Genomic DNA, 21,157 nt, shown 5'->3' on the forward strand with positions numbered 1-21,157 from the left:
CACTGTGGACTAATCACTTCCCAACTGTTCTCCACTCACAAAGAGCAAAAGCAGCTCTGCCTGTATTCTTAGCAAATCTTTCCTTGCTTTTATTGGCAATGCTTCTGTTTTGGCAGCAACCTGTCAAGTTTAGAGCTGTCAACCACAGTTTTTTCGCATTCTCAGATGAAACGTAGGCAACATGTTTTCTATGAAAACACCCTTCCTACTCTTCATTAGTGCTTCCAACATTATTGTTCTTCGTACAGAAAGCAAACATTGGTAGCTTTCCCTCTCCCAGCACTGTATCTTGAATGGAACGGGGCTGAACAGACATGGAGTTTTTGACTGTGAAAAAATGTCCAGTGAAGTAACAAGAAGCAAAGTCCCTCTTAGCAAGCCGAGAATGGTTGAGTCTGTTTTGCAACTGTATATTGAGGTTAAGAATTGTAAGTTGGTTTTGAATGAACTGGTAGATCCACACTACGCCATGCAGAGATACTTGATTCAGAATATTGGAAATGCTATGGAAATGAAATGGAAGTGTTAGCTTCATTGCACCATGTTCCATTCATGTTCCATGCACCTCTTTCAGCTCCACAAACCGATCCTTAGAAACACATCACACAGGAAGTAAAGCAAGTCAAGTCCAGGAAGTCAGGTTTCTTTTTCCACTCAGTATAAAATATGTGGCACATATCTGAAGCATCAACTGGATCAGGATTCTCTTTGCTTGAGCAATGAGCTTGTCCCTACAATCTCTGTTTAAAACTCATCTGGCATCCTGTGCATCTCACAAATTATTTAAAATCCAAATCCCTGTAGGGATCTTATTTTATCCTCCTAGATCTCTGTTGTCCTACTGTGTCTACTTTTATTGGGACTTTTCTACCACTGGTTCCTTCCTCGCAGGAAGGTTGCCAGCCCAGACTTTGCAACAAGACCTGGGATAGTGGCAGTCCATTTCACAGCTGCATGTGGAAAAAAAGCTCGTATCATCTTCTGGCACTGTTGCTGACTCTCTGTGCATCTCACAGAGCTCACAAAATTCAGCTTTGCTCATGGCCTTCCTTTCCCTAAGTCTCCTATAACCGACTTCTGAATTCTTCTAAATTCTTCTGAATATGGGGTGGGATTCAGTTCCCAATACCCACACATGAGGATTTTCAAAATAAACTGTGAGGCAGTGAGGAAGTTAATCTCTGCTGAGAAGCTCGGAGCCCTTTCTCTTGCCCACCCTGGGGTTAGGATGGATATCCCAACTTCAGCGAAGAGTAACGCAGCTGTTCACACTTGTGCTTCCTTTATCCCTCCTAATGGAGCCTCTGCCCCCTTGACACAACTCACTTCAGTGACTGCAATCGTTAAAGGCGTTGGAAATAGGGTCTGAGACTCATGCAAACTGCTGCCTCAGGTGTCATGACCAACGAACCGATCAAAAATGCCAGCTCCTCTTAGAATGCCATCCCTGAATTCATACCCGACGGCAGATCTGTCACACAGTAGCCAAACATGTTAATACAGCTCAAGCCTTTAGGTGCACTTGTACCCTCAAAACTCAGTGGAGTTGCTGTCATCCTCTAACTGTTCAGTGGCCTAGATGAAATTAGTTAGAAGTCTAAACGCAGCTGCTAATAAAGACACTGCATTTTCACCTCAGAAAAAGCACCAGCTCCCTTTTCTACCAGATGTCCTCTTTGGCAGTTTGAGTCAATGAGGAGCTAAGTGATGGAGAATGAACCCAGCCTCCAAGAGGAGGCCTCAGGCCCTGAATGCCAGTAGCAGGAACAGCAGTAGGGAAGTTCTCTATTGCTGCTCCCTACTGGGGCTTGGAATTGATGTTGGTTCCTACTAATGTTGTTTGTCACCAGAATGTAACAGAGCTGCTTGTGTGAATGGTCTCCTGTTCAGGAAACTTCTTCCTTTGCCTCCACACATGTCTCCTGGAGATATATCTGTGGGTGAGTGGGCAGAGCATCCCAAGAAGAAATGCAGGGTCTGAGGCCAACTGACAAGTACAACCTGTGGATGTCCAGATTTTGGGAGGAAGGAATGTGTATCCTACCTTCTCTGCTTGCTTGTTACTATCAGAAGGAATTAGACTGGGACAGCAAACTCAGTTGGATGGACTCTTCTCACAGTCCAGAGCTCCCACTGAAGGAGGAAAAGGAGCAGGAGTGTTGCCTACAACCTTTGCTGAGAAGTCCGTAGATATGAGCGCTATGTGTAGCTTGAATTCAGCACCACTGCCACCTTTGGTAGCAAAAGTGCTCTCCAGCTTTTATTTCATTTACAGCAACGGTCCTAAATCAGATTGCTCCAAACAGCCAGCTCTGGACTGAGCAAAGTGCTTTGGGAGCTGGTCACAGAAAATCACACATCTGAGAACCTTTTACACACTTTCTCCCTGTGTTTCCAGCCAAGGAGCTCTCCCCAGGTAGTTCTTCCTCTGTGCACAGTCCCAAAAGAACAGCAGGAGATTTAACGAAGTTGGCAGTCTGAGAGAGTTCGGGCTGTTCAGCCTGGAGAAGAAAAGGCTTCAGGGAGACGTTATAGCACCTTCTAGTACCTGATGAAGAGGGCCTACAAGACAGCTGGAGACAGACTTTTCACACATGCATGTAGTGATAGAACAAGGGGAAATGGCTTTAAACTGAAAAAGGAGAGATTTAGATTGGATATTAGGAAGAAATTCTTTACTGTGAGAGTTCTGAGGCACTGGAACAGGCTGCCCAGAGGAGCTGTTGTTGCCCCATCCCTGGAAGTGTTCAACATCAGGTTGGATGGAGCTCTGAGCAACCTGGCCCAGTGGAAGACCATGGTGGGAGGGTTGGAACTCGATGATCTTTTCCCTTCCAATGCAAACCGTTCTACAATTCTATGATTCTGTGAAAGTTTATAGAACTACAAGTGGCATGGAAGATGTAAACTTTCCTCCATTTTACCAAATTAAGAACAAGGCATTGGCAGGTGGTAGTTGGCAGAATAAAAACAGAAGGTCCTCTTTTCACAGAACATGCAGTTAAACAGTGGAAATCCTTGCTACAGGACACAGTGGACAAAAAAGTGGGCAGAACTTCCAAAGGGCATTGGACAATGGAAGAAAACCTGTCTAGACCTACTAAGCATAAAGGCATCAGTTGTGGTTGAACCAGCCACACATTGTAAGAAGACTGGGAAATCTTGGGGTATGCTTTCCATTTTCCCTATAGTCTTCCCTTGATATCTGCAACTGGTCAGTGGTGAAGACAATACTGATCTTTGTTGAGAATCACTACAGCTACTTCTATATGTGGTGCACACTAATGATACTGGTAAGGGTTAACGGGACTAGTTAGATCCTAGTATGAGTTAATTTCAAAGTCAGATATCCCACCCTGACCCGCATGAGAGGAACTGGCCTTCTCTGTGGCCATAAGGCACTCGTGGGAACAGAAGTGCAGGCATTCATGGCCTTTGACTCTGGATTCAGGAGGACATCCAAACTCACTTCCATGGAGCTGTGGAAGAACTGAAATCCCCTCAAAACAGCAACATTAAGATTTGGAGAGGCATCCACATTTTCATCAGATCTACAGAGTACAGAATCTGCCCTGGAATGAGTGCAGCAGAGTCACCAAGTTTGTCCAGGGAATCACCCACAATTTTCCAGGATAAAAATATTAGTGGAAATAAGCTCTCCTTTTCCTTTATCATACTTATGCAGAACAACCAGAAATGTGTTTGCCTCTTGCTGGATGTATCTTAAATTCCTCTAGAATGCATTGATTCAGAAGATCATGTATTTTTAATGAAGAGAAATCCTTCTTCTTTTGGAGAACGAGTCTCTCAGATTTTAGTATTGCCCAGACTTTCTAAAGAGTGTACTAATTTGCTGCACAAGACTTAGATTCTACCATTTCAGTTTCCTAACAGGATTTCTCCCATTCAGCCTAAGTTAACTCAAGACAAATTTGCTTCTGTGCTGTAGTCTGGAGACTTAAAAAAGTATAAAAACACCACATGCATTTACCACCAGGAATTTACCTATGTGATTTAGACTTAGGAAGGGTCACATTCTCTCTCTGCCCCTCTCCCAGGTTTTGCCAACATAAACAAAATACACAACTATTCTGTACCTGTTATGTCAATTTAATACCCTCCATACTCCCTGGATAATGTGACCATCGTGGCCAGGTGACAATATGCTGGTAAGACTGATATTTAGCACTGCCATGTCGAGTAAGTGAATCGTCTGTAGAGCAGTTGCTGCTCTCATCTCTGGTAGAAAAATGTTCTTTGGCTTTTGCTGTATATTACAGCTCTGTGCCTGTATAGCATGATATAGTGATGGGCACACTGACTGATAGTAATGGCAATTAAGAACTAGATCTTTACAAGCCTGAATGGCAAATTTGCATATCTTTCGCCAGAAACATCCGACGAGGCTGATATTCATATTCCGACAAAGATTAATCCAGGCTATGCCATCCACCCCCGGCATCTCAGACGTGCCTTACTTAAACAGCACATTCAAGCAGCGAGATGCGCAAGTTGCTGTCACGCCCTATGCTTCGGGAGGCAAGCCAGGAAGGCTGAGGCTCGAATGCCGCTCTGGATAAGCAGCCAGCACCGACATCGGCACTAATTAGCGGCGATTAAACAAGTCTCGGAGCGGATCGCGGCCCAGCGCGGCCCGCCGCCCGGCCCCGGACGGCTGCTCGGCCGCCCACCTCCCGGCCCCCGCCGCCTGCCGCACGCGCTCTTTAGATTCGCGGCGCGGAGGGAAACACGGCCAGCTGTCCATTTGTTTATGGGGTTTTTTTCCCCTGTCCTGAAAAGTGATTAAGGCATCTTCCTCGGTGCCTTCCTTCTGCTGGTGGAAGGGTTCCGCCCTCGCGTTCGTTTCGCCCGCGTCAGCCCAGCGCTGGGGCCGGCGGGGAGCTCCCCCCAACCCCGACCTCAGAGGGGCTCGCTTTTGCCTTCCTCCCACCCTGCTCTTTTGCCAGAAGTGTCAGCTGCTGAGCAAACACATGAGAACCACGACACCAGGGGAGGTTTAGATTGGATATTAGGAAAAATTTCTTCACTGAAGGGGTGGTCAGGCATTGGAACAGGCTTCCCAGGGACCTGGAAGTGTTCAAAAACATCTAGATGTGGCACTTAGGGATATGGTCTTGTGGTGAAGATCATAATGCTGGGTTAACAGTTGGATCAGTGATCTTAGAGGTCTTTTCCAACAGTAACAATTCTATGATTCAATGAAACTGTGCCCTGTACAAAAATAAATTACCCTAATCCTGCCCAACTGGGTTGCAAAGCCCTGTTCTTGGGCTTATTTTAGGAATTACTTCAATGGTTATGCTCAGCTGTTGTGTTTGGGTGATTTCAGCTTATGTTAAATCTGGTTGTAACTCCATAGTAAAAAAGAGGTGAGGCTGAAGTGGTTTTTATCCAACAGTTCCTTCTCTCATTCACTAAAGAGCTACTAATGTTCAGACTATGAGCAGTGGTACAGCCAGTCTTGGTACTGCTCTGATGTCCTCAAATTTCAGATGTAGACTTGTTGTTTCTTTGCACAGACAGCTATACAAAGCTGTTTTGACCCCAGATGGATTTCCATCCTGTTGCATTGGTTCCCAGGTTGTCCTAAACCAAATGTACAAGAAGGTCCCAGCTGAGGTCTCCAGGCTTCCTGAGGTCCTGAGCATATAGGCAGTAATGCATCTTTCCTGCTCTCAAGGCAGTGTAATATCAGCTATCACACCATCTGCACTTTCACATCCAGGGTACATAACATCCCCTCCCATCACCTCTGTTGCAGAGACCCCATATAGTCCAAATCCACTCCATTTGAAAGCCTGCTCTGGGACTTCTTTCTACCTGAGTGCCTGTGGAAATCTCTCAGCACGTTAAAAGTAAGGGCAGTTCAGTGCCATTGTATTTATCTCATTTGTATTGTACTGTTAACCTCAGTGGCAAAACCCTGTTGTCTCCATGTTTTCTGCATCCAGCTAACTTCACAGAATCATAGAAGAGTTTGGATTGGAAGGAACCTTAAATGTCATCTAGTTCCATCCCCCCCTGACATGGGCAGGGACACACTTGTTCACTAATGTGGATTCACGTTACTACCTTCCTGTTTCACTTTATTGCTCTCATTGACTCATATCCTCCACCAGACTGTAAGTTTCTGAAGGAAAAATAAAAACTAGTATTGTGGATAGCTGAGAAATCCTTCTGACTGTAGGTGTCCAGGAACTGCAGGGCAAAGCCAGCAGTTTCTCTGGGATGCTGTGCTGGGTAAGGGGTTTGTGTCTTTTCTTTTCCCCATATATGAACTGGGATGTCTGAACAAAAGGATGACTTGAAATGTCCTATTTCCTTGGGTAATGGGAAGCACATGAAATTCTCTTTTTCCATGGCCTAGGTGCCCAAGCTTCAAAAGTGTTCTTTGCTGCAAAAACCCTGATTGTGGTACTGTCCCTTCCTAGCATTATCAAGTGAGGGTCTTTCCTTGCAGACATCTTTTCTAGATGCTCTACAGGATTCCAAGACCACTTTAAGAAGTACAGTTCTTTGGAGAAACAAAGTCCAGAAAACCTTTGCGTCTTGGGAACTCCCCCAGGGTGCAAACCTGCTTACTGGAGAAATGCCCTACTATTACCTATAGAAAAACCTCTCTGTGGCATCCTGGTTATTCACATAATGAGCATCCCCTACCTCCCATGTCTAGAGCTAAAAATACAGAATCCTGTCACCCATGGATGCTTCCTCTTTTTTGTGCAGAAGCCTCAGGTATCTCTACACAGTTCCATAGATCACACTTTGGATAGCCCTGAGCTAGTGCCGGCCAGAACCACATAGCACAGTCTGTGACAACGCATCTGGTCAGACAAGAAGGGTCTCATGAGATTTTCTATGTTGCTTTCACAGTGCTCTTAGGTCTCCAAACTTCTGCTAATTTTGACTACAAGTACCTGTCTGGCACCTGGCTGTCTTTACACCTTCATTTCTGAGGGGTTTTCCTAAGTTATTGCACTTCATTTGCAAGGGCAGGACAGGAACAGAAGGCTTATTTTGCAGATTGGAGTTTCTGTTGAAGGATAGATTGCTCCTGTGATAACCTGCAGCAGCAGTGGTTAACAAATTTGATGGGGGGCCAGACATACCGAGCAGAATACCAGTACTGCACTACATGGCACACCTGGGGCAGGAATAGCTGCTGAAATCCAGAAGGTTGTCCTTGTTATGGGCTTTTTGCATTTTGAGGAAATTGTGAGGAAGCTATCGCTCGCCAAGTGCCCTCTCTGCCTCCAAATCCAGAGTGGTGATGTCTCTGCCAGACAAACCATCTGTAAGTGCTTCTGCTTACTTCTGTGGGATCGTCATTAGTCTCCAGAGCAAGAGACATGGTCCAAATGAATCTTCTGCATGCTGGTGATGACACGGCAGAGAATGAACAGTATAAATGTCAAGATTATGAACAGTGCTCCAGCCAAATGATGGCTGCTTGGAAAGAAAAGAGCCTACAAAGAACACATGGGTTCTCTCAAAGGCAGTGAGGCATAACTGTTGAAGAGAAGCATTTTGAGGTACAAGCATTCACCTTAATGTTCAACATTGTTATCTCTGTCTCAGTCACTGCCGAGACACCATAGTGGCCAATCCTGTCTCTTAGGACTACATTGTTTTTTCTTTTTGCTTTTAAGTCTAAGATTTTATTATGTTTAAGCACAAAAGTGTGCTTCATAAACTCCTTTGCTCAGCCTGAAACCCCTGAGGGTGTTTGTGGTGAAACCAGAGCTGCCACCCCAGGATGGACACTGCAGGTAATATCTAAGTGATGGGAAACTGAGCAGGATCAGGAGTTACAGAGGCTGTTGGCCAAGAAGGGTGTTGGTCACAGATGTGCACTTTGGGACATGACCAGGGAGACATCTTGAGAGCAACTATCCACTGCCACAGATACATGATACGTGAGCAAGCTCAGATTTCCTGGGAACCTGAACTGGAGCTGTTTTGCAACAGACAACTGTCCATCTAGGAAAGGAGAGGGAATCAGCTTCTAACATCATTCACTGTTCAGACAGAAATTCAGCATGCCCAAGCCTCATCTAAAATTGAAAACTGCCTCCAAAGGAATTGTTTGCTGCTTTGTTTGCAAAAAGTGCAAACAGCACATCAGAGAAGCAAAAATGCCTTGGTGGATTGTTTGGCTGAACACTTAGTCAGGGTATATTGTAATGAGCCATATGCTAGCTTTGCACAGTCTTATGCGGTAAGCCAGCTGCAATGTGCAGCTGATTAGTCTGGTTGGAAAAATCTTCATTTTCCATAACAGGAGGCCAGCAAAGGCAAGCATTCTGTCAGATACCATCAACCCTCTGATTGCTCCTGTCATCTTGCTGTGGATCAGATGAAGTTAAGAGATCAAGGAACCTCTGCTTTATTTTCATCCTAAAGGAAGAACATTCTTTTAGCCCCAGGCTTGTTTAATAGTAACTGTTTTTATGAACTATAACCCTCTTATATTATTATGGAAGAGGTTTCCACTACCTCTTCCCACCGGTGCCATTCTCACTGCCTCAGTTAGAGCTCAGTTATTTGCAATTCAGTATTCAGCTCAGATGATGTGTTGGAAGCCTCCTGTGAGTTAAGGGAATGGAGGTCAGGAGGGGATGGAAACCTGATGAAGTGCAAGATAACAAAACTGGCTGTGCAACAAGACAGCAAAATCCCATCTTTTTGACCCAAATCCCATCTCCTGCTGTGGCCAAAAGCTGATGCTTAGACAGGAATATCAGAAGAGAGGGTAAGTATTTCCTCCAGATACCAGCTTTGAACAATTTGCCTCTCAGGGACTTTCCAGAGACAGAGGTGTTTCCTCTTTGCATTTGATAAACTTTAGATAAATTTTTACCTGTTGATTCTTCACTCGAACTCACTCACCTTCAGTCATCCACAGCAGTTTGGGCTATGGAGTTTCATAGCATACTCAGAAAGTCCACTCATGGACAAGCTGAAGCTTCCTCCATCAGGAACAGATCTTCTTTAGATCTTTAACTGTGCTAAATGCTGAATCCACAATTTGTGTGATCATCCTTTGAACAGGTAAGAAATCCTCAGCTCGAAGGCTGTGTTGTGTTGTATTATTGGTTGTGTTTCTAAGGCAAAATTAACAGCCATTGTCAGAATCTACTACAAATGAATATAACAAATCTGGAAACACAATGCCAATGAACCAGAATGAGTTTTTAGCTCTAAGATATCTGATTTAACTATTGTTTGGTTTGTTTGTTTGTTTGTTTTTTACAGAGAGGAAGGTAGCTTTGAGTTATCCCTTTGCCTTCACGTGTATCTAGTGCTTTGAGTGCTCTGGGTCATCATTACGTACGGATAGAAAAGGGCTGAATGCATCTGAAAAAGAAGCCGTGCACTCAGTTTTGGGGTACCCAGATGAATTTGATGTGTAAGCCTCTACAGAGCAACAAACGCATAAAGCAGTAGTAGAGGGGGGTTGGGAGCAATGTGGAAAAGTCTAGGGGATACCATATTTATGGCTGAATAAGAAGCCTGAATCTCTCTCATTAAAAGAAAAATTCCCCACAGACAGGATTGTTAAGAGTATTCTTGTTTGACATGGTTATTAATGAGGACGAGGAGGAAGCAAATTGCACATTAATGAACTTCACAGACAATAATGCTCTGGGAAGATCTGAGGGCTCCAGCAAGGACAGATCATTGGCCAAGTGCAGTGCAGTGCTATCGTTATGTCAATAAAATGCTGAAACCTCTAAACATTGCATCTAATCCTTTCCAAAGCCAGTGGCCTCGCTGGGCAGATACCTTTAATTGTCAGTGAAAATCAGGAAGATGAAAAAGCTCTTTTTCCACTAAATTCATCATATGGACATTGCAGAATGTGACATGAGGTGAGCTGCATGTTTGGCGTTTAGGATGATGGTTAATGGGTATTTTACTTGACCTAGTCAGTTCTTCCTCTCCTCCCCCTATTCTCTGCTTGGCTTCCTTGCTTCATACCTCTGGTCAGTCTGCCACAGATCCACTCCTGCCAAGTCCCAACTTCAGGCTGACCCCAAAACACCACCCTTTCTTCCAACAATTCAGATTACACTGCAAAAAATGAAAAGCCAAATCCCTACTAAAATCAGGCATTTTGATGGTGTGACCAAAATCTGTAAGGTTTAGAATGAAGTGGGAATATGAGAGGCTCTGTCATAGTTGTGACACACAAACTACAGAATCATAAAATAGTTGAGATTGGAAGTCACTTCTGGAGATCATCTAGTCCACCTTCTCTGCTCAAGCAGGGTCAGCTAGAGCAGGTTGTCCATAACCATGTCCAGCTGGGTGTAGTATCTCCACAGATGGACACTCCATAACCTGTTTAAGGCAACCTGTTCCAGTGTTTGGCTACTCTTACAGTAATACATATAGATAAATAAATGCATAAAAATTATTGTATTCAGATTGAGTTTCATGGCTATTTCTTAATTTATTTCCATTGCCTCTTATCCTGTTTGGGGGCAGCACTGAGAAGAGCCTGGGCTCCTCCTCTTCAATACTTCCCATCAGGTATTTACACACATTGGGAAGTTCTTCCCTGAGCCTTCTCTGCTTTAGGCTAGACAGTCCCAGGTCTCAGCCTTTCCTCATATCACAGATGCTCCAGTCCCTTAATCTTCACGATTCTCCAGTGGACTCTGGGAAGTAGCAGCACAAGAGGAGACAGCTCCCTAACAGCTGTTCTCTGCAGGTGTAGAGCATTGTTGCACTATGTTGATGTGCCTAAAGCCAACATGTAAACTTTGGTACAGTCAGGACTGGGGGCTGCAGAGTCAGAGGCGTTAGCAGAGCCATGGCAGGAGCAGAGCAAGAGCACCATCTGAAAGGCAGCTCGCATGGAGGTGAATACAGCAGAGAGCTGCCAGTTCTAATTGCTGCCTGTGCAGCGAGCAGAGCCTGTAGCTTGGGTGGCTGTAGGGAAGCAGGCAACTTGGGAAGGAAAACTCCCAGGCAAGGGTCTGGAGGTCCCAAGTGAGAGGGATGAGATGAGAAATGCCTGGGGACTGCAGGGAGCACAGTGAGGCAGTACCTTCCTGATAGGGAGCCAAGTACCATCTCCTTCCCTGGCTCTGTTCACCTTTGCTCAAGAGCTGAGGAGGGGCTGGGGGCTTGATGGCAAGGGCAGTAGCTCTCCCTGTTGCTGGGCAAGCTGGAATAAAGCTGTGATTGCCATAGAGTATGACTAACTGACTGGGAGAGCAGGAAGGATGCAGGGGAGATGAACACAGAGCGTCCCAAGCACCAGGACATCTCCACATCTTAGCTGAGCAATAAAATGAGACAACTGCAGTTGGGTGAGCAGTAGAAAGGTCCTGACATTTCAGAAATCCTTTGCTGCTTTGCCTTTAATCAATCTCTACTAAGCCTCAAATATGAAAAGAAGTGCTTAGGGCAAAGGTGAATTTCATATTAAGAGCAAATTGCTTTGATGCTTGTCAATTTGCCAAGATTTTTACAGCAAGGAAATCGTATTATTTCCTGGCTCCTGGCATGATCCTAAAGGTCATATCTCACGACACAACTCTCTTCCTTTCTCTCCAGCTGTTGCTCATACAATAATAGCCACAAGCGTAAAGATGTTGCTGCTGTTTCTTGGTACCACAAGGTAAAAAAAGTCTCAATAATCATTTGTTTCATGTTCCTAGAGTTTTATTGTAAAGATACAATGGAAATGGACCATGAAAAGCTCATTGCCATTTTGCATGAATATTGCTGTTTCACATGTATTTATCTCACTTCCATTCCCTGTGCAGTAAAGTTTGTGTTCCTTCACAAACCAGACCCACTACTTTTAAGTGAGAAATTCTACCACATGTTCATGATGAAGGCTCTCCAAATGCTTTTCATAAAATACATTACAATTACAGTTTTGTAAAGACTGTTGTAATGGAGAGAGGCATGTCCTCACCAGGCATTAAATCAAGAACAGCAAGATTTGTGTAGCTCCAGAAATGGCCTCCAGTGTCACCTACGCAAGAGTCTTACGCCACATTTGGCTTTTTTCCCCCCCCAACTACTAGCAGGTATGCTATGATATATCATTACAGAATATTCCACAGTTGTTAGCATTTCAGGGTCCTGCATGAACTTATAGAACTTAAGCAGCGTGCACTTAAGCAGCGTACAGCTTCCCAGATGCAGGGCTAACACCATTCAGAATCACAGAATCAATTAGGTTAGAAAAGACCTCTGAGATCTGCGAGTCCAACCTATGACCAAACACCACCACGTCAACTAAACCACGGCGCTGAGTGCAAAGTCCAGTCTTTCCTTAAATACCTCCAGGGACAGTGACTCCACCACCTCTCTTGGACAGCCCATTCCACTATCTGTGGAGATTCCACCTTTTCTGTGAAGAATTTCTTCCTAATGTCTAACCTAACAGGTGCAAACCCGCTGGACAAAGACTGTAACTCCACCGTGCTCTTAGGACGTGTTCTTCAATGGACGACGAAAGCTCAGCTGCTGCACGAAGGATGCCATAAACCCCAGAACCACCTGGCCAGTGCGGACCCAGCGCAGCCTCCTCCCCCGACCCGCAGGGCCAGCGTGTGCCTTGGTCTAACCAAGGCTCCAGGGGTAACACCTCTCTGCCCCTTCCCCTTCCAAAGGGCTGGGACCAGAGGTGCTGCATGTGAGGAGGCACAACACCTCCCTCCACCTGCACCTGCACCCACCTCCCCAGCCCCGCACCCGCTCACAGCCCAGCCCGAGGCAGCTCCGCGCTGCCGCCCCAACACCCCTCACACAGGCCCCGTGAACCCTCTCAACTCTCCCACACAGACCCTCACTGCCCACCTCCCGCACTCCCACCCCAAATTATTTAATCCCGGGCCGTGCGCGTGCGCTAACGCCGCGCGCGCTTCCGCTTCCCCGGCGGGCGCCCGGGAAAGAAGGACAGAAGGAGGGAGGGAGGGAGGCGGCCGCATCCAGGCTGCTCTTCCCGGCACCTGCGCATGAGCGCCGCATCGCGCCTCCCGCCCCTTCCTCCTCCTCCTCCTCCTTCTCCTCCTCCTCCTCCTCCCGCTGCTGCTGCTGCCCCGCGAGGGCCCGGCCGCTGCTCCCCGCCCCGCCCCGGGGATGCGCTGCCCGGCGGTCGCGGAGCGGGATGGAGGTGGAGGAGGCGTTCCCGCTGGTGGGGCAGATGGGGCCCTACCAGGTGTATCTGTGCGTCCTGCTGGCCGTGCTCCTCCAGGTGAGAGCCCACCTCCTCCCCTCCCGCCCCTGTCCCGAGGGCCCGCGGGAGCGGCAGTGCCGGGAGAGGGATGGTCTGGGTGCCGTGGGCAGCCGTTCTCCAGAGTGCTGGGCGGGTGTATGTCCCTGTCGGAGGTGGGTGTATATCCCTGCGGTGAGTGCTGCCTCGTGGGAAGGCTGGTATGGGAGGGCTTGTGCTGTGGCAGTAGCTGGTCTCCTGCTCTGGATTTATCCAGCATCAGTGTACTGTGCTCCTGGGACACGGGTGACGTCTATCCAAAGGCAGGGTGAAGTTCTACAGAGTGAATTTGGGGCGGCTCATGCTCTCTCTGCCACATTGCCTGAGCAGTTGTGCCTTGTGTCACTCACTGAGCCCATTAGGAGTTTGAAGTTTGTCAGGTGAAGGGCTGGTTGGAGTGAAGTTAAGCTGAGCTAGACTGGAAGAAGATGACTTCCCCCAACCTAGAGTTAATGGCCTAGGCTAGGGATTTCTAGGTTGTGTGTGGCTTGATTGTCACCAATAAAGTGGCAGGTGGTCAGTGATACCTCTGTGTGCAGATCATCTCATCTAATCAACTGGTAGGTAAGGACTGCTTATGGTACTTTGGCTTGCCTTGACTTAACTCTTAGAGTGCAGGGGGAGTGTCTCTCCATAAGGTATTTGGACGAGGCTCTACATTTTGGGTAGTCAGGTTTGTATTCTGTGAGATACAAAACTGGAGCTGTCTTAAGTTTTGTGGTAAAAGTGGATTCCAAAGTAACAGTGGAGTGCTAGATTATCTTTCCGAGACTGCATGACAAAGTGATGTGCTCTGCAGCCACATTTGTCATCTTTCAACTTTACTTCATCTTTGTGCATATTCCTATGAGGGTAGGGGTGGAAGATGAGAATGTTATGTGTACCTTCACAGTCAGGCCTAGGACTGAAGTAAGTTTGAATCTGACAGAAGTCTGGTTCACTCCTGGTTGGCATCAAAAGCTTAACTGTAAATTCAACTAGGCTGACAAATGCTGGGTTACTGCCACTGTGGAAATTTAATGGCTGCAGGAGGGAAGAGGGGAATTTTAGTGTCTTCCCACCTCTACTGGTCAGTATTTTGTAGTAATCAAGAACTTCCAGTCCCGAGCTGTGACACAAGATGTCTTGTCCTGGCAGCTAGGGGACTGACTGAAATACTGAGAAGCTTTATGAGATGACCAAAGAAAATGCAGATGCCCAGTCTTGTTGGAGGGGAACTCCTACTTGGTTGCAAAGCTACAGTGATGAACAGCAAAAGCTTTGTAGGTTTCTGTTTCCTCTCTACTTTTTTTAACTGATTTAGCTGGTTAATCCTTTAAAATTAGACTTTGCTTAAAGCTTGTTCTGCTGACTGAGTGGCTAGAAAATTTATATGCTCACTGAAGATTAGGAATTAAGGAAGTAGTAGTTACTTTTTCTTCCAGTGCTGGTTGTGTTCTGGAATGAACTGCGGCCATGACAAGTGCTCTGTGTTTCCAGAATTTTAAGTAGTATAGGTCAACTGTTCTGTAATGTTTGTGTTTGTTTCTGTCTGTTTGTGTTTGTCTGTTTTGTTTTTAATGGATTAATTTGCATTTCTCATGCGAGGAGTAAACAGAAGGATCACTGCAAATCCCAGAACTAATTCAGAATAACTAAAGAAAAAATGGTAGCAGGTCTGGTTTTTTTTCTTCTCGTGTTATTTTTAATTCTTGAACTTTACCAAAGAGGATAATCCTTTGATTGGCATATTTTCTTTGCTTCAGGTCATTCAGGCACAGGAGTCTGTAAGGGATTTAGATGTGAAGTTTGTTGTCTTTCAGTCCATGAATAGATTTGGACTTTTACAACTGGTTACTGCTTGGGTGGTTGATTGCTTTTTATGTTCCTTTATTGGTGCCAAGTTACATAATGTGTCACTGGGATGTGCAAGAGCAAGACTGAAGGCAGGTTCCACGACCGGTATTAGTCTTTTGTCTGGTTTATCATCAACATTTGGAGGATGGACCCAAAGGTAAGTAATGTCTGGTGTGTGTGATGTAGATTTAGGTAATCCTGGGCTCCTTTAGTGGACTTGATGCAGCATCTGTCATCAGAATGAGAACTCCTGGTAGTCTATGTCACTGGCTCTGCCATGGGCTTATTGTTCCATTTTATTGCTTGTTTGCCTGTCCCTTTCCATGTCCTCCCTCAGTTGGCCTATATTTTCACGTTGGCCTATATTTTTGTGTTGGCCTGTTGGTATAAAAAATATTTCTGCATTCTTAAAGATAAGAATATCCCATGTGTGAGAAATATTTTTATCTTTGCTGTGTGAAGTCCCTTAATCTCTGATGCCTATATCCTGAGCTTAAACTCTGTGCTTTTCCTTCCCACTAAGATTCCCAGCAGATGCTCTAACTTTCCTTGGAGGCTTTTGTGCTTTTTCTTCTCTGCATGTTACTGATTTTTTTCTTTCATACTCTATAAGTGCTTTCCCTCATTTTAGTGTTTTTCTTATATAAATTTCTACAGTAAACTACTTCCACCACATAGTCCTATTGACATGCCGACATATCTGGTCTCTGAATTCTAATTACAAACATAGTTTAGGTCACGGAACTTCTTTAAGGCACCAGACACTTCTGTTTGTATGGGCGAGACTTTCAACACGAGTCAATTTTCGTGTGGGCTTGCATGAGCTGGGGCTTGACCTGTGGAATGAGCTTACTGACACTCTGGCAAAACCCTTCAGGTTGCTTGTAGTCAGAAAAATGTTTTTGTGTGTTATCAGTGTAAAGCCAGATTAAGTGTAAGTCTTGTGGGCTGTTTCTTTCATCTTCCCTGATTTGTATTATTCCTCTGCTACCTGCTGCTGTTATTCATTAACCTGGTGAGCTGTTCCTGTATTAAGGTATGCCTGGCTTATTCGCTGACTTAATTGGAACTTGGAAGATTTTCAGGAATGTTCTGTAGCAGTGGTTGCTAGCTTCATAATGGATTGATGACAGCTAATGTAGAGAAACATTTTTCCAAATTATATGGAGTTACACAAAGACTGAACTTACCTGAAGAATGTGAAGATAGACTAATGATGTGAATTTGAGGTTGGACTAGTCTTGCATTTCCAGTATGTCTTTGAGTGAGGGAGAAATAAAGGGAACTTGTAACTGTTAAAAACTTCAGACTTTATCTTCAGCTCAAAGTAACTGCTTGACACCTGTTGATTACTGGAAGGGTACTCGCAATCTTTTGAAGAAATTATATTGGAGCATTATTAAAGAATGGTCTTTTGATGTTCGTTTAGTGCGTGTGGCAACATGAGACAAAATCTTACACCTTGATCAGATGCTTGAGAGTGTACAAGCATATTTAAAAATAAGTTTCTTGGTCTCTAATGATTCAATATAGGCAGTTGAAAGAAGTTTGCCTTTGCCAGTGAATCTGAGCTACAGGATTGCCCAAGTCCAAATTGAACTTGGAGAAATGTGAGAATGGAGATGTGTTCCTACTATATCTCTATTGAGAGGCTTTTAAAAACATGTTAGAGTTTAAAAGGGAGTTCTTGTTTGCACTACTGAAAAAGACTTTGCCTCAAGTGCATGTGCATTGCACAGCAGTATGGAGAATTACCAAGGGTAGTTTTTCCATCTATCTTAGGAACTCATTACTAACTAAAGGGAAGATGGAAAAACAGTTAAGATAGTTACATCAAGTTGCTTGAATGGTAATTCGCTTTAGGGCAAAGGCATTCTTGATGCAGTGCAGCTATAATGAGCAGTGTTACTAACATCTCTTCACTGTTGACAACAATATCATGTATGACTTCTATCATTACAATATCCCAGTGCAGAAAGATGGTCCTTAATCAGCCCATCGGCACAAATGTTATGAGGGAAAGTAAATTCTAGGACATGTGACTTAAGTAAGGCAGGTTCATCCCGAATATTTAGAAATAATTCAGAAGAAATACTGTCTGTTTTCTGACAGGATACAGATGTGATCCCATATGTAGCCTTGTTTAACTCTGTTTCTTGACACTTCTTATTTACATCCTCTACATATTCTACCTCTTTTAGTGGCATGAGACATAACTCGGTAGTTGCAATGATGGTAATGAAATAGTTTGTCAGTGAATCTTCTTTTAATACTTATGTTTGCTTGAGTATATTAAGCTATTCTTTGAACTTGCCAGAATTGATCATAAATTGAACACCTTACTCCCAGTCCTTGGTGATGCACACTATTAGGACTTTATTTGAATTGGAAGTGCAAAACAAATCTGAAATTTAATGAACAGTTTAAAATTAAGGAAAGAGAGGGATATTACACAGGTTGCATTACAATTGCTAGTATAGTGTGTTGCAGTTGTTCCAGAGGCTTCATTACAGGTATTATGTTTACCCAGAGTTACTTGCACCATAACTTAAGACACAGTTCAACTATAAGTATCTCTAGGGTAAGTAAGCAAAGTGGCAGATATAAAAAGGATTTACAGAATTGCCGTGTAACTTTCTTTCACTTTGATTACCTCACTGTTTGGCTTTTTTTCTTTATGTTTACAGAAGAAGTAAGAGTTCTAAGTCCCTCTGATTCTCAGGAAAACAGTTGCAGAATGTGGAGTCACTTATGTGGAGGGATGGTTTCAAATGTGACATGAATACAAACATAAAAAGTAGGGACTCAAGTTTTTTTTCTTGAGGAGATCTTCATATTCCCCCATCTTTTTGTGCATTACTCAGAACATGCTTATGATAAAGGATGTTCTTGCTTTTCTTGTGGATGTGATGAAGGCTTTTAGAGTGGTTGCATCACTGAATACAAATCCTTGTTCTGGTATAGTGTGTTCCTACTTAGGAAGAAAAATAAACTAGATGGGCATAAATTTCATGGCTGGGCTTCAATTAGGTGGGGGGAATCTTCTAAGGGTTTAAAAAAAAAAAGGTAGTTGCTTGGTCACATGACATTTCATTTCAGCAATTTACATGGTAACCAAGACTCCTTGATCCTTTAGTCTCTTACTTCTTTCATATCCATAACTGTTCCTTAAAAGAAACAATCACTTATCTTTAATTATGTTATAACCATATAAACATGAATGCAGCTGATGCAGACATTGTGCTATATTCTGCAGAAAACCTGAAATAACGATGCTGAGTTGTGACATGCTTCTTTAGCAGTGGGGTCCTTAACTCTCAGATGTAATGTGGAAATCTGGATTGTAACAACTGCTTCCTTACTGATTAATTTTAAATAGCTAACTTGCTATTGTTTTTTTTCCAAAAATAATCCTTAGTGGAGGGAAGGCATGAATTCCTTATCAACTGCCTACATCTCCATCTTCCCTCAAAATTTATGTTGTCTTACACTAGTTTGATTCTCTCATGTAACTAAGCTTTACATTTTTATGCGTAAGTATGATCAGAGCAAGCTGAAGGTTTAGAAGAAAAGTGAGCTGTAACTTCAAGACCTTCCCTTCTTCAACTCCATCTGAACTGCAAAGCATGTGTAATTGAGCTTATATTTAGGTGGTTTTAAGTGCCACTGACAATTGCTGGATGTTCTTGCTCTTCTAAGGATCACTACCTTCACTTGACACTGAAACCACCTTTTCGGTGTGTATGTATCCGTATCAACACCTCTAGTCAGCTTTTGCAGTTTAACTTACAAGCCTGGCTTCAGTTTTTGTGCAGTTCAGTTCTAGAAGGTGCCTGTTCACTGTGCTGTTGTAAAGACCTTGGCAGAATTATTGCTGATGGGCATAGCAAGAAGGAGGAGTTCTGAGAGAGGCACAAAGAAGTAGGCATTCTGAAGGCCTAGCAACAGAGGGAAGGAAGCAGGTTGTTCTGCCTATTTAAAAAAGTAACCCAACTGTTTTTTTTAAAAAAGGAGTTTACATGCTGTGTAAAGAGTGAAGTTGTCATACTCGCTCTGGGGTTCTTCAGTCGAGCTGTGGATGAATGTCTTGCTTTTTGCAAAGTCTTTTTTAACAACTGGGAGTGGAAGGTGTCTGGGAGGCACTGTGTCAAGAGGGATTGTCATCTTTATATGGAGTGTGGGTAAAGTACATGGGGAGATGCTTTCAGATTTTTAATAATAAAGTTATTGTTATGTAGAATATTTTGTGCAGTGGAATGGTATTTAGATTCAGTGGGAGCTGAAGAAATCCCATCTTTTGCTATTCATCAAGATGTCTTTCAGCCTGGCAAACTGTTGAAAAAATCCATGTAGGCAGTCTGTCCTCTGAGCACCCTTGGGAGATGAGCCTGGGAGTTAACAGGGAGTTCTACTGGATAGCAAAGAAAGCATTAAACATATTTCTGTTATGACACATTATCTCCCTTTCCTTCTTCCCTGCCCGTGTGTACACACAGTCTCTAATTGCCCATGTTTTGTAGGCAATAAATTGCTGTGTTTTTCCACTAGCAAGGCACACCATCAAGGCTCTCCTCAGTGGCACTTCCTCCATCGTAGATGTTCTAATTTCCTTTTCTCTTGGGTGATAGAATTAGTAGGTGTGTAATTGAACTCAGAATAGTTGTTTCCAACCTGCATACGATAGTTGCTCTTTATTTCTGACACAGATAAAGTTTTGTGCTCTCAAAAGTCTTTATTTTAACTGGAGTAGTTAATATGTAGCTATGCTATGTAGCTATACTTGTGCTTTGTGTGCATTGTTTGCATTAAGTAAAACCTCTGTTTGGTTTTTCCAAGTGTCAGCCGAGCGTGACTGGAGTCCCTTTGGAGCAGCAACATCTGTTTTCTAGGTCTTGTCTGTTTACAGTATGATCTCTGACTAAGTTTATGACTTAGCCTTGTTAAACATTGTATTTGTGTTCACCTGGTCATTTTCCTAATCCTGGTGGGTTTGGGCTGAAAGGGTGTTAAGAATTTGCCTCAGAAGGCACAATGAAACTTTTGAGATCCTCACGTCAGGAAAGCTGGAGAGAGTTGTATGTACAGCTTATCAGGCTTTCTGTTTGTGATATGATGTTCAGTTATTGTTGTCTTAAAAATATATAAAGACCAGAGGTCTCTAATCTCTTTCAGTTTGCAGATCCCTTACGGACTTCCCACTGAAGAGGTTAAGTCCTTGTGCAGTAAATTTAAGACCGCTGACAGCTTTGTTTCTTAATTATTTTTTCCAAGCACTTTTAAGAAGTAATTCAAGGAATTCTGAGGCCTGTAGGCTGTAAGCTAAAAATCACTGGTTTAGCAAGTTCCACCACAAAACTGAAAAAAAAAATGTTCTTCAGTTCTGAAGCATTACATTGCTCTGAAATAGCAGTAAACCCAAGACTTTTTTTTAATTTAAAAAACCCACAAACAGCAAAACAGAAGTACAGCTAATTGCTTACACTCAGACAGGTTCTTAAAATGAATAAATAAATGAAAGTAGCTTATGCAAGTGTCATCATTGTCTTTTAGTCTGGATATTTAGGCCAAAATGTCTGAAGTAATGGGTAATTTACCAAGTTAAATGCTTTAGCCAAGAATGTACTCTTCTCATAATTGTAGCAGAACTGCCTCTGTAGAACCAAGGTGTTCACCCAATATTCTTTGGCAGCGTCCCAGACCAGTGTGCTAAGGTGAGGACTTTGACCTCTTCTAATCCTGTCTGTGACTCAGGTATGTTCATAGCCAGCACAGGCTGGAAAGTATGGAGGGAAAGAGGGACAAAGGTGAAATCCAGACAAAAGAATAATCATGCTTTTGGAAGCAGGACTAAATCCTGCCTGATACTTGTTAGCTTACAGTTCCACTCTTTCTGCTAACCATTGCTGCCTTTTTCTTTATGTTATCCTATAATGCCACTGAGGAGGTCCAGTCTTGGGCTGCTTTGCAATATATTCATGAACTGAAATAGGAACTTCTGGCACTTCTTTGCTTTGTTCTCTTATAAGTTCTTCTTTACATAGGAGGAGTGGAGCAGCACTT

At 43.8% G+C, this 21,157-nt stretch overlaps 1 protein-coding gene across 1 annotated transcript in view; it reads left to right on the forward strand.

Annotated features, from left to right (window-relative positions):
• The first annotated feature begins 13,153 nt into the window (after nucleotides 1-13,153).
• Nucleotides 13,154-21,157, forward strand: part of SLC22A15 (solute carrier family 22 member 15) — a 32,375-nt gene continuing 24,371 nt past the window's right edge. The window contains exon 1 of the mRNA XM_008922526.2: nucleotides 13,154-13,243. Coding sequence (XP_008920774.1) covers nucleotides 13,157-13,243 — 87 coding nt within the window. The 5' untranslated portion in view covers nucleotides 13,154-13,156. The remainder of the gene's footprint in view (nucleotides 13,244-21,157) is intronic.

The sequence above is a fragment of the Manacus vitellinus genome, unplaced genomic scaffold, assembly GCF_001715985.3.
Source record: "Manacus vitellinus isolate BGI_N305 unplaced genomic scaffold, ASM171598v3 scaffold_28_pilon, whole genome shotgun sequence".
Lineage (NCBI taxonomy): Eukaryota > Metazoa > Chordata > Aves > Passeriformes > Pipridae > Manacus > Manacus vitellinus.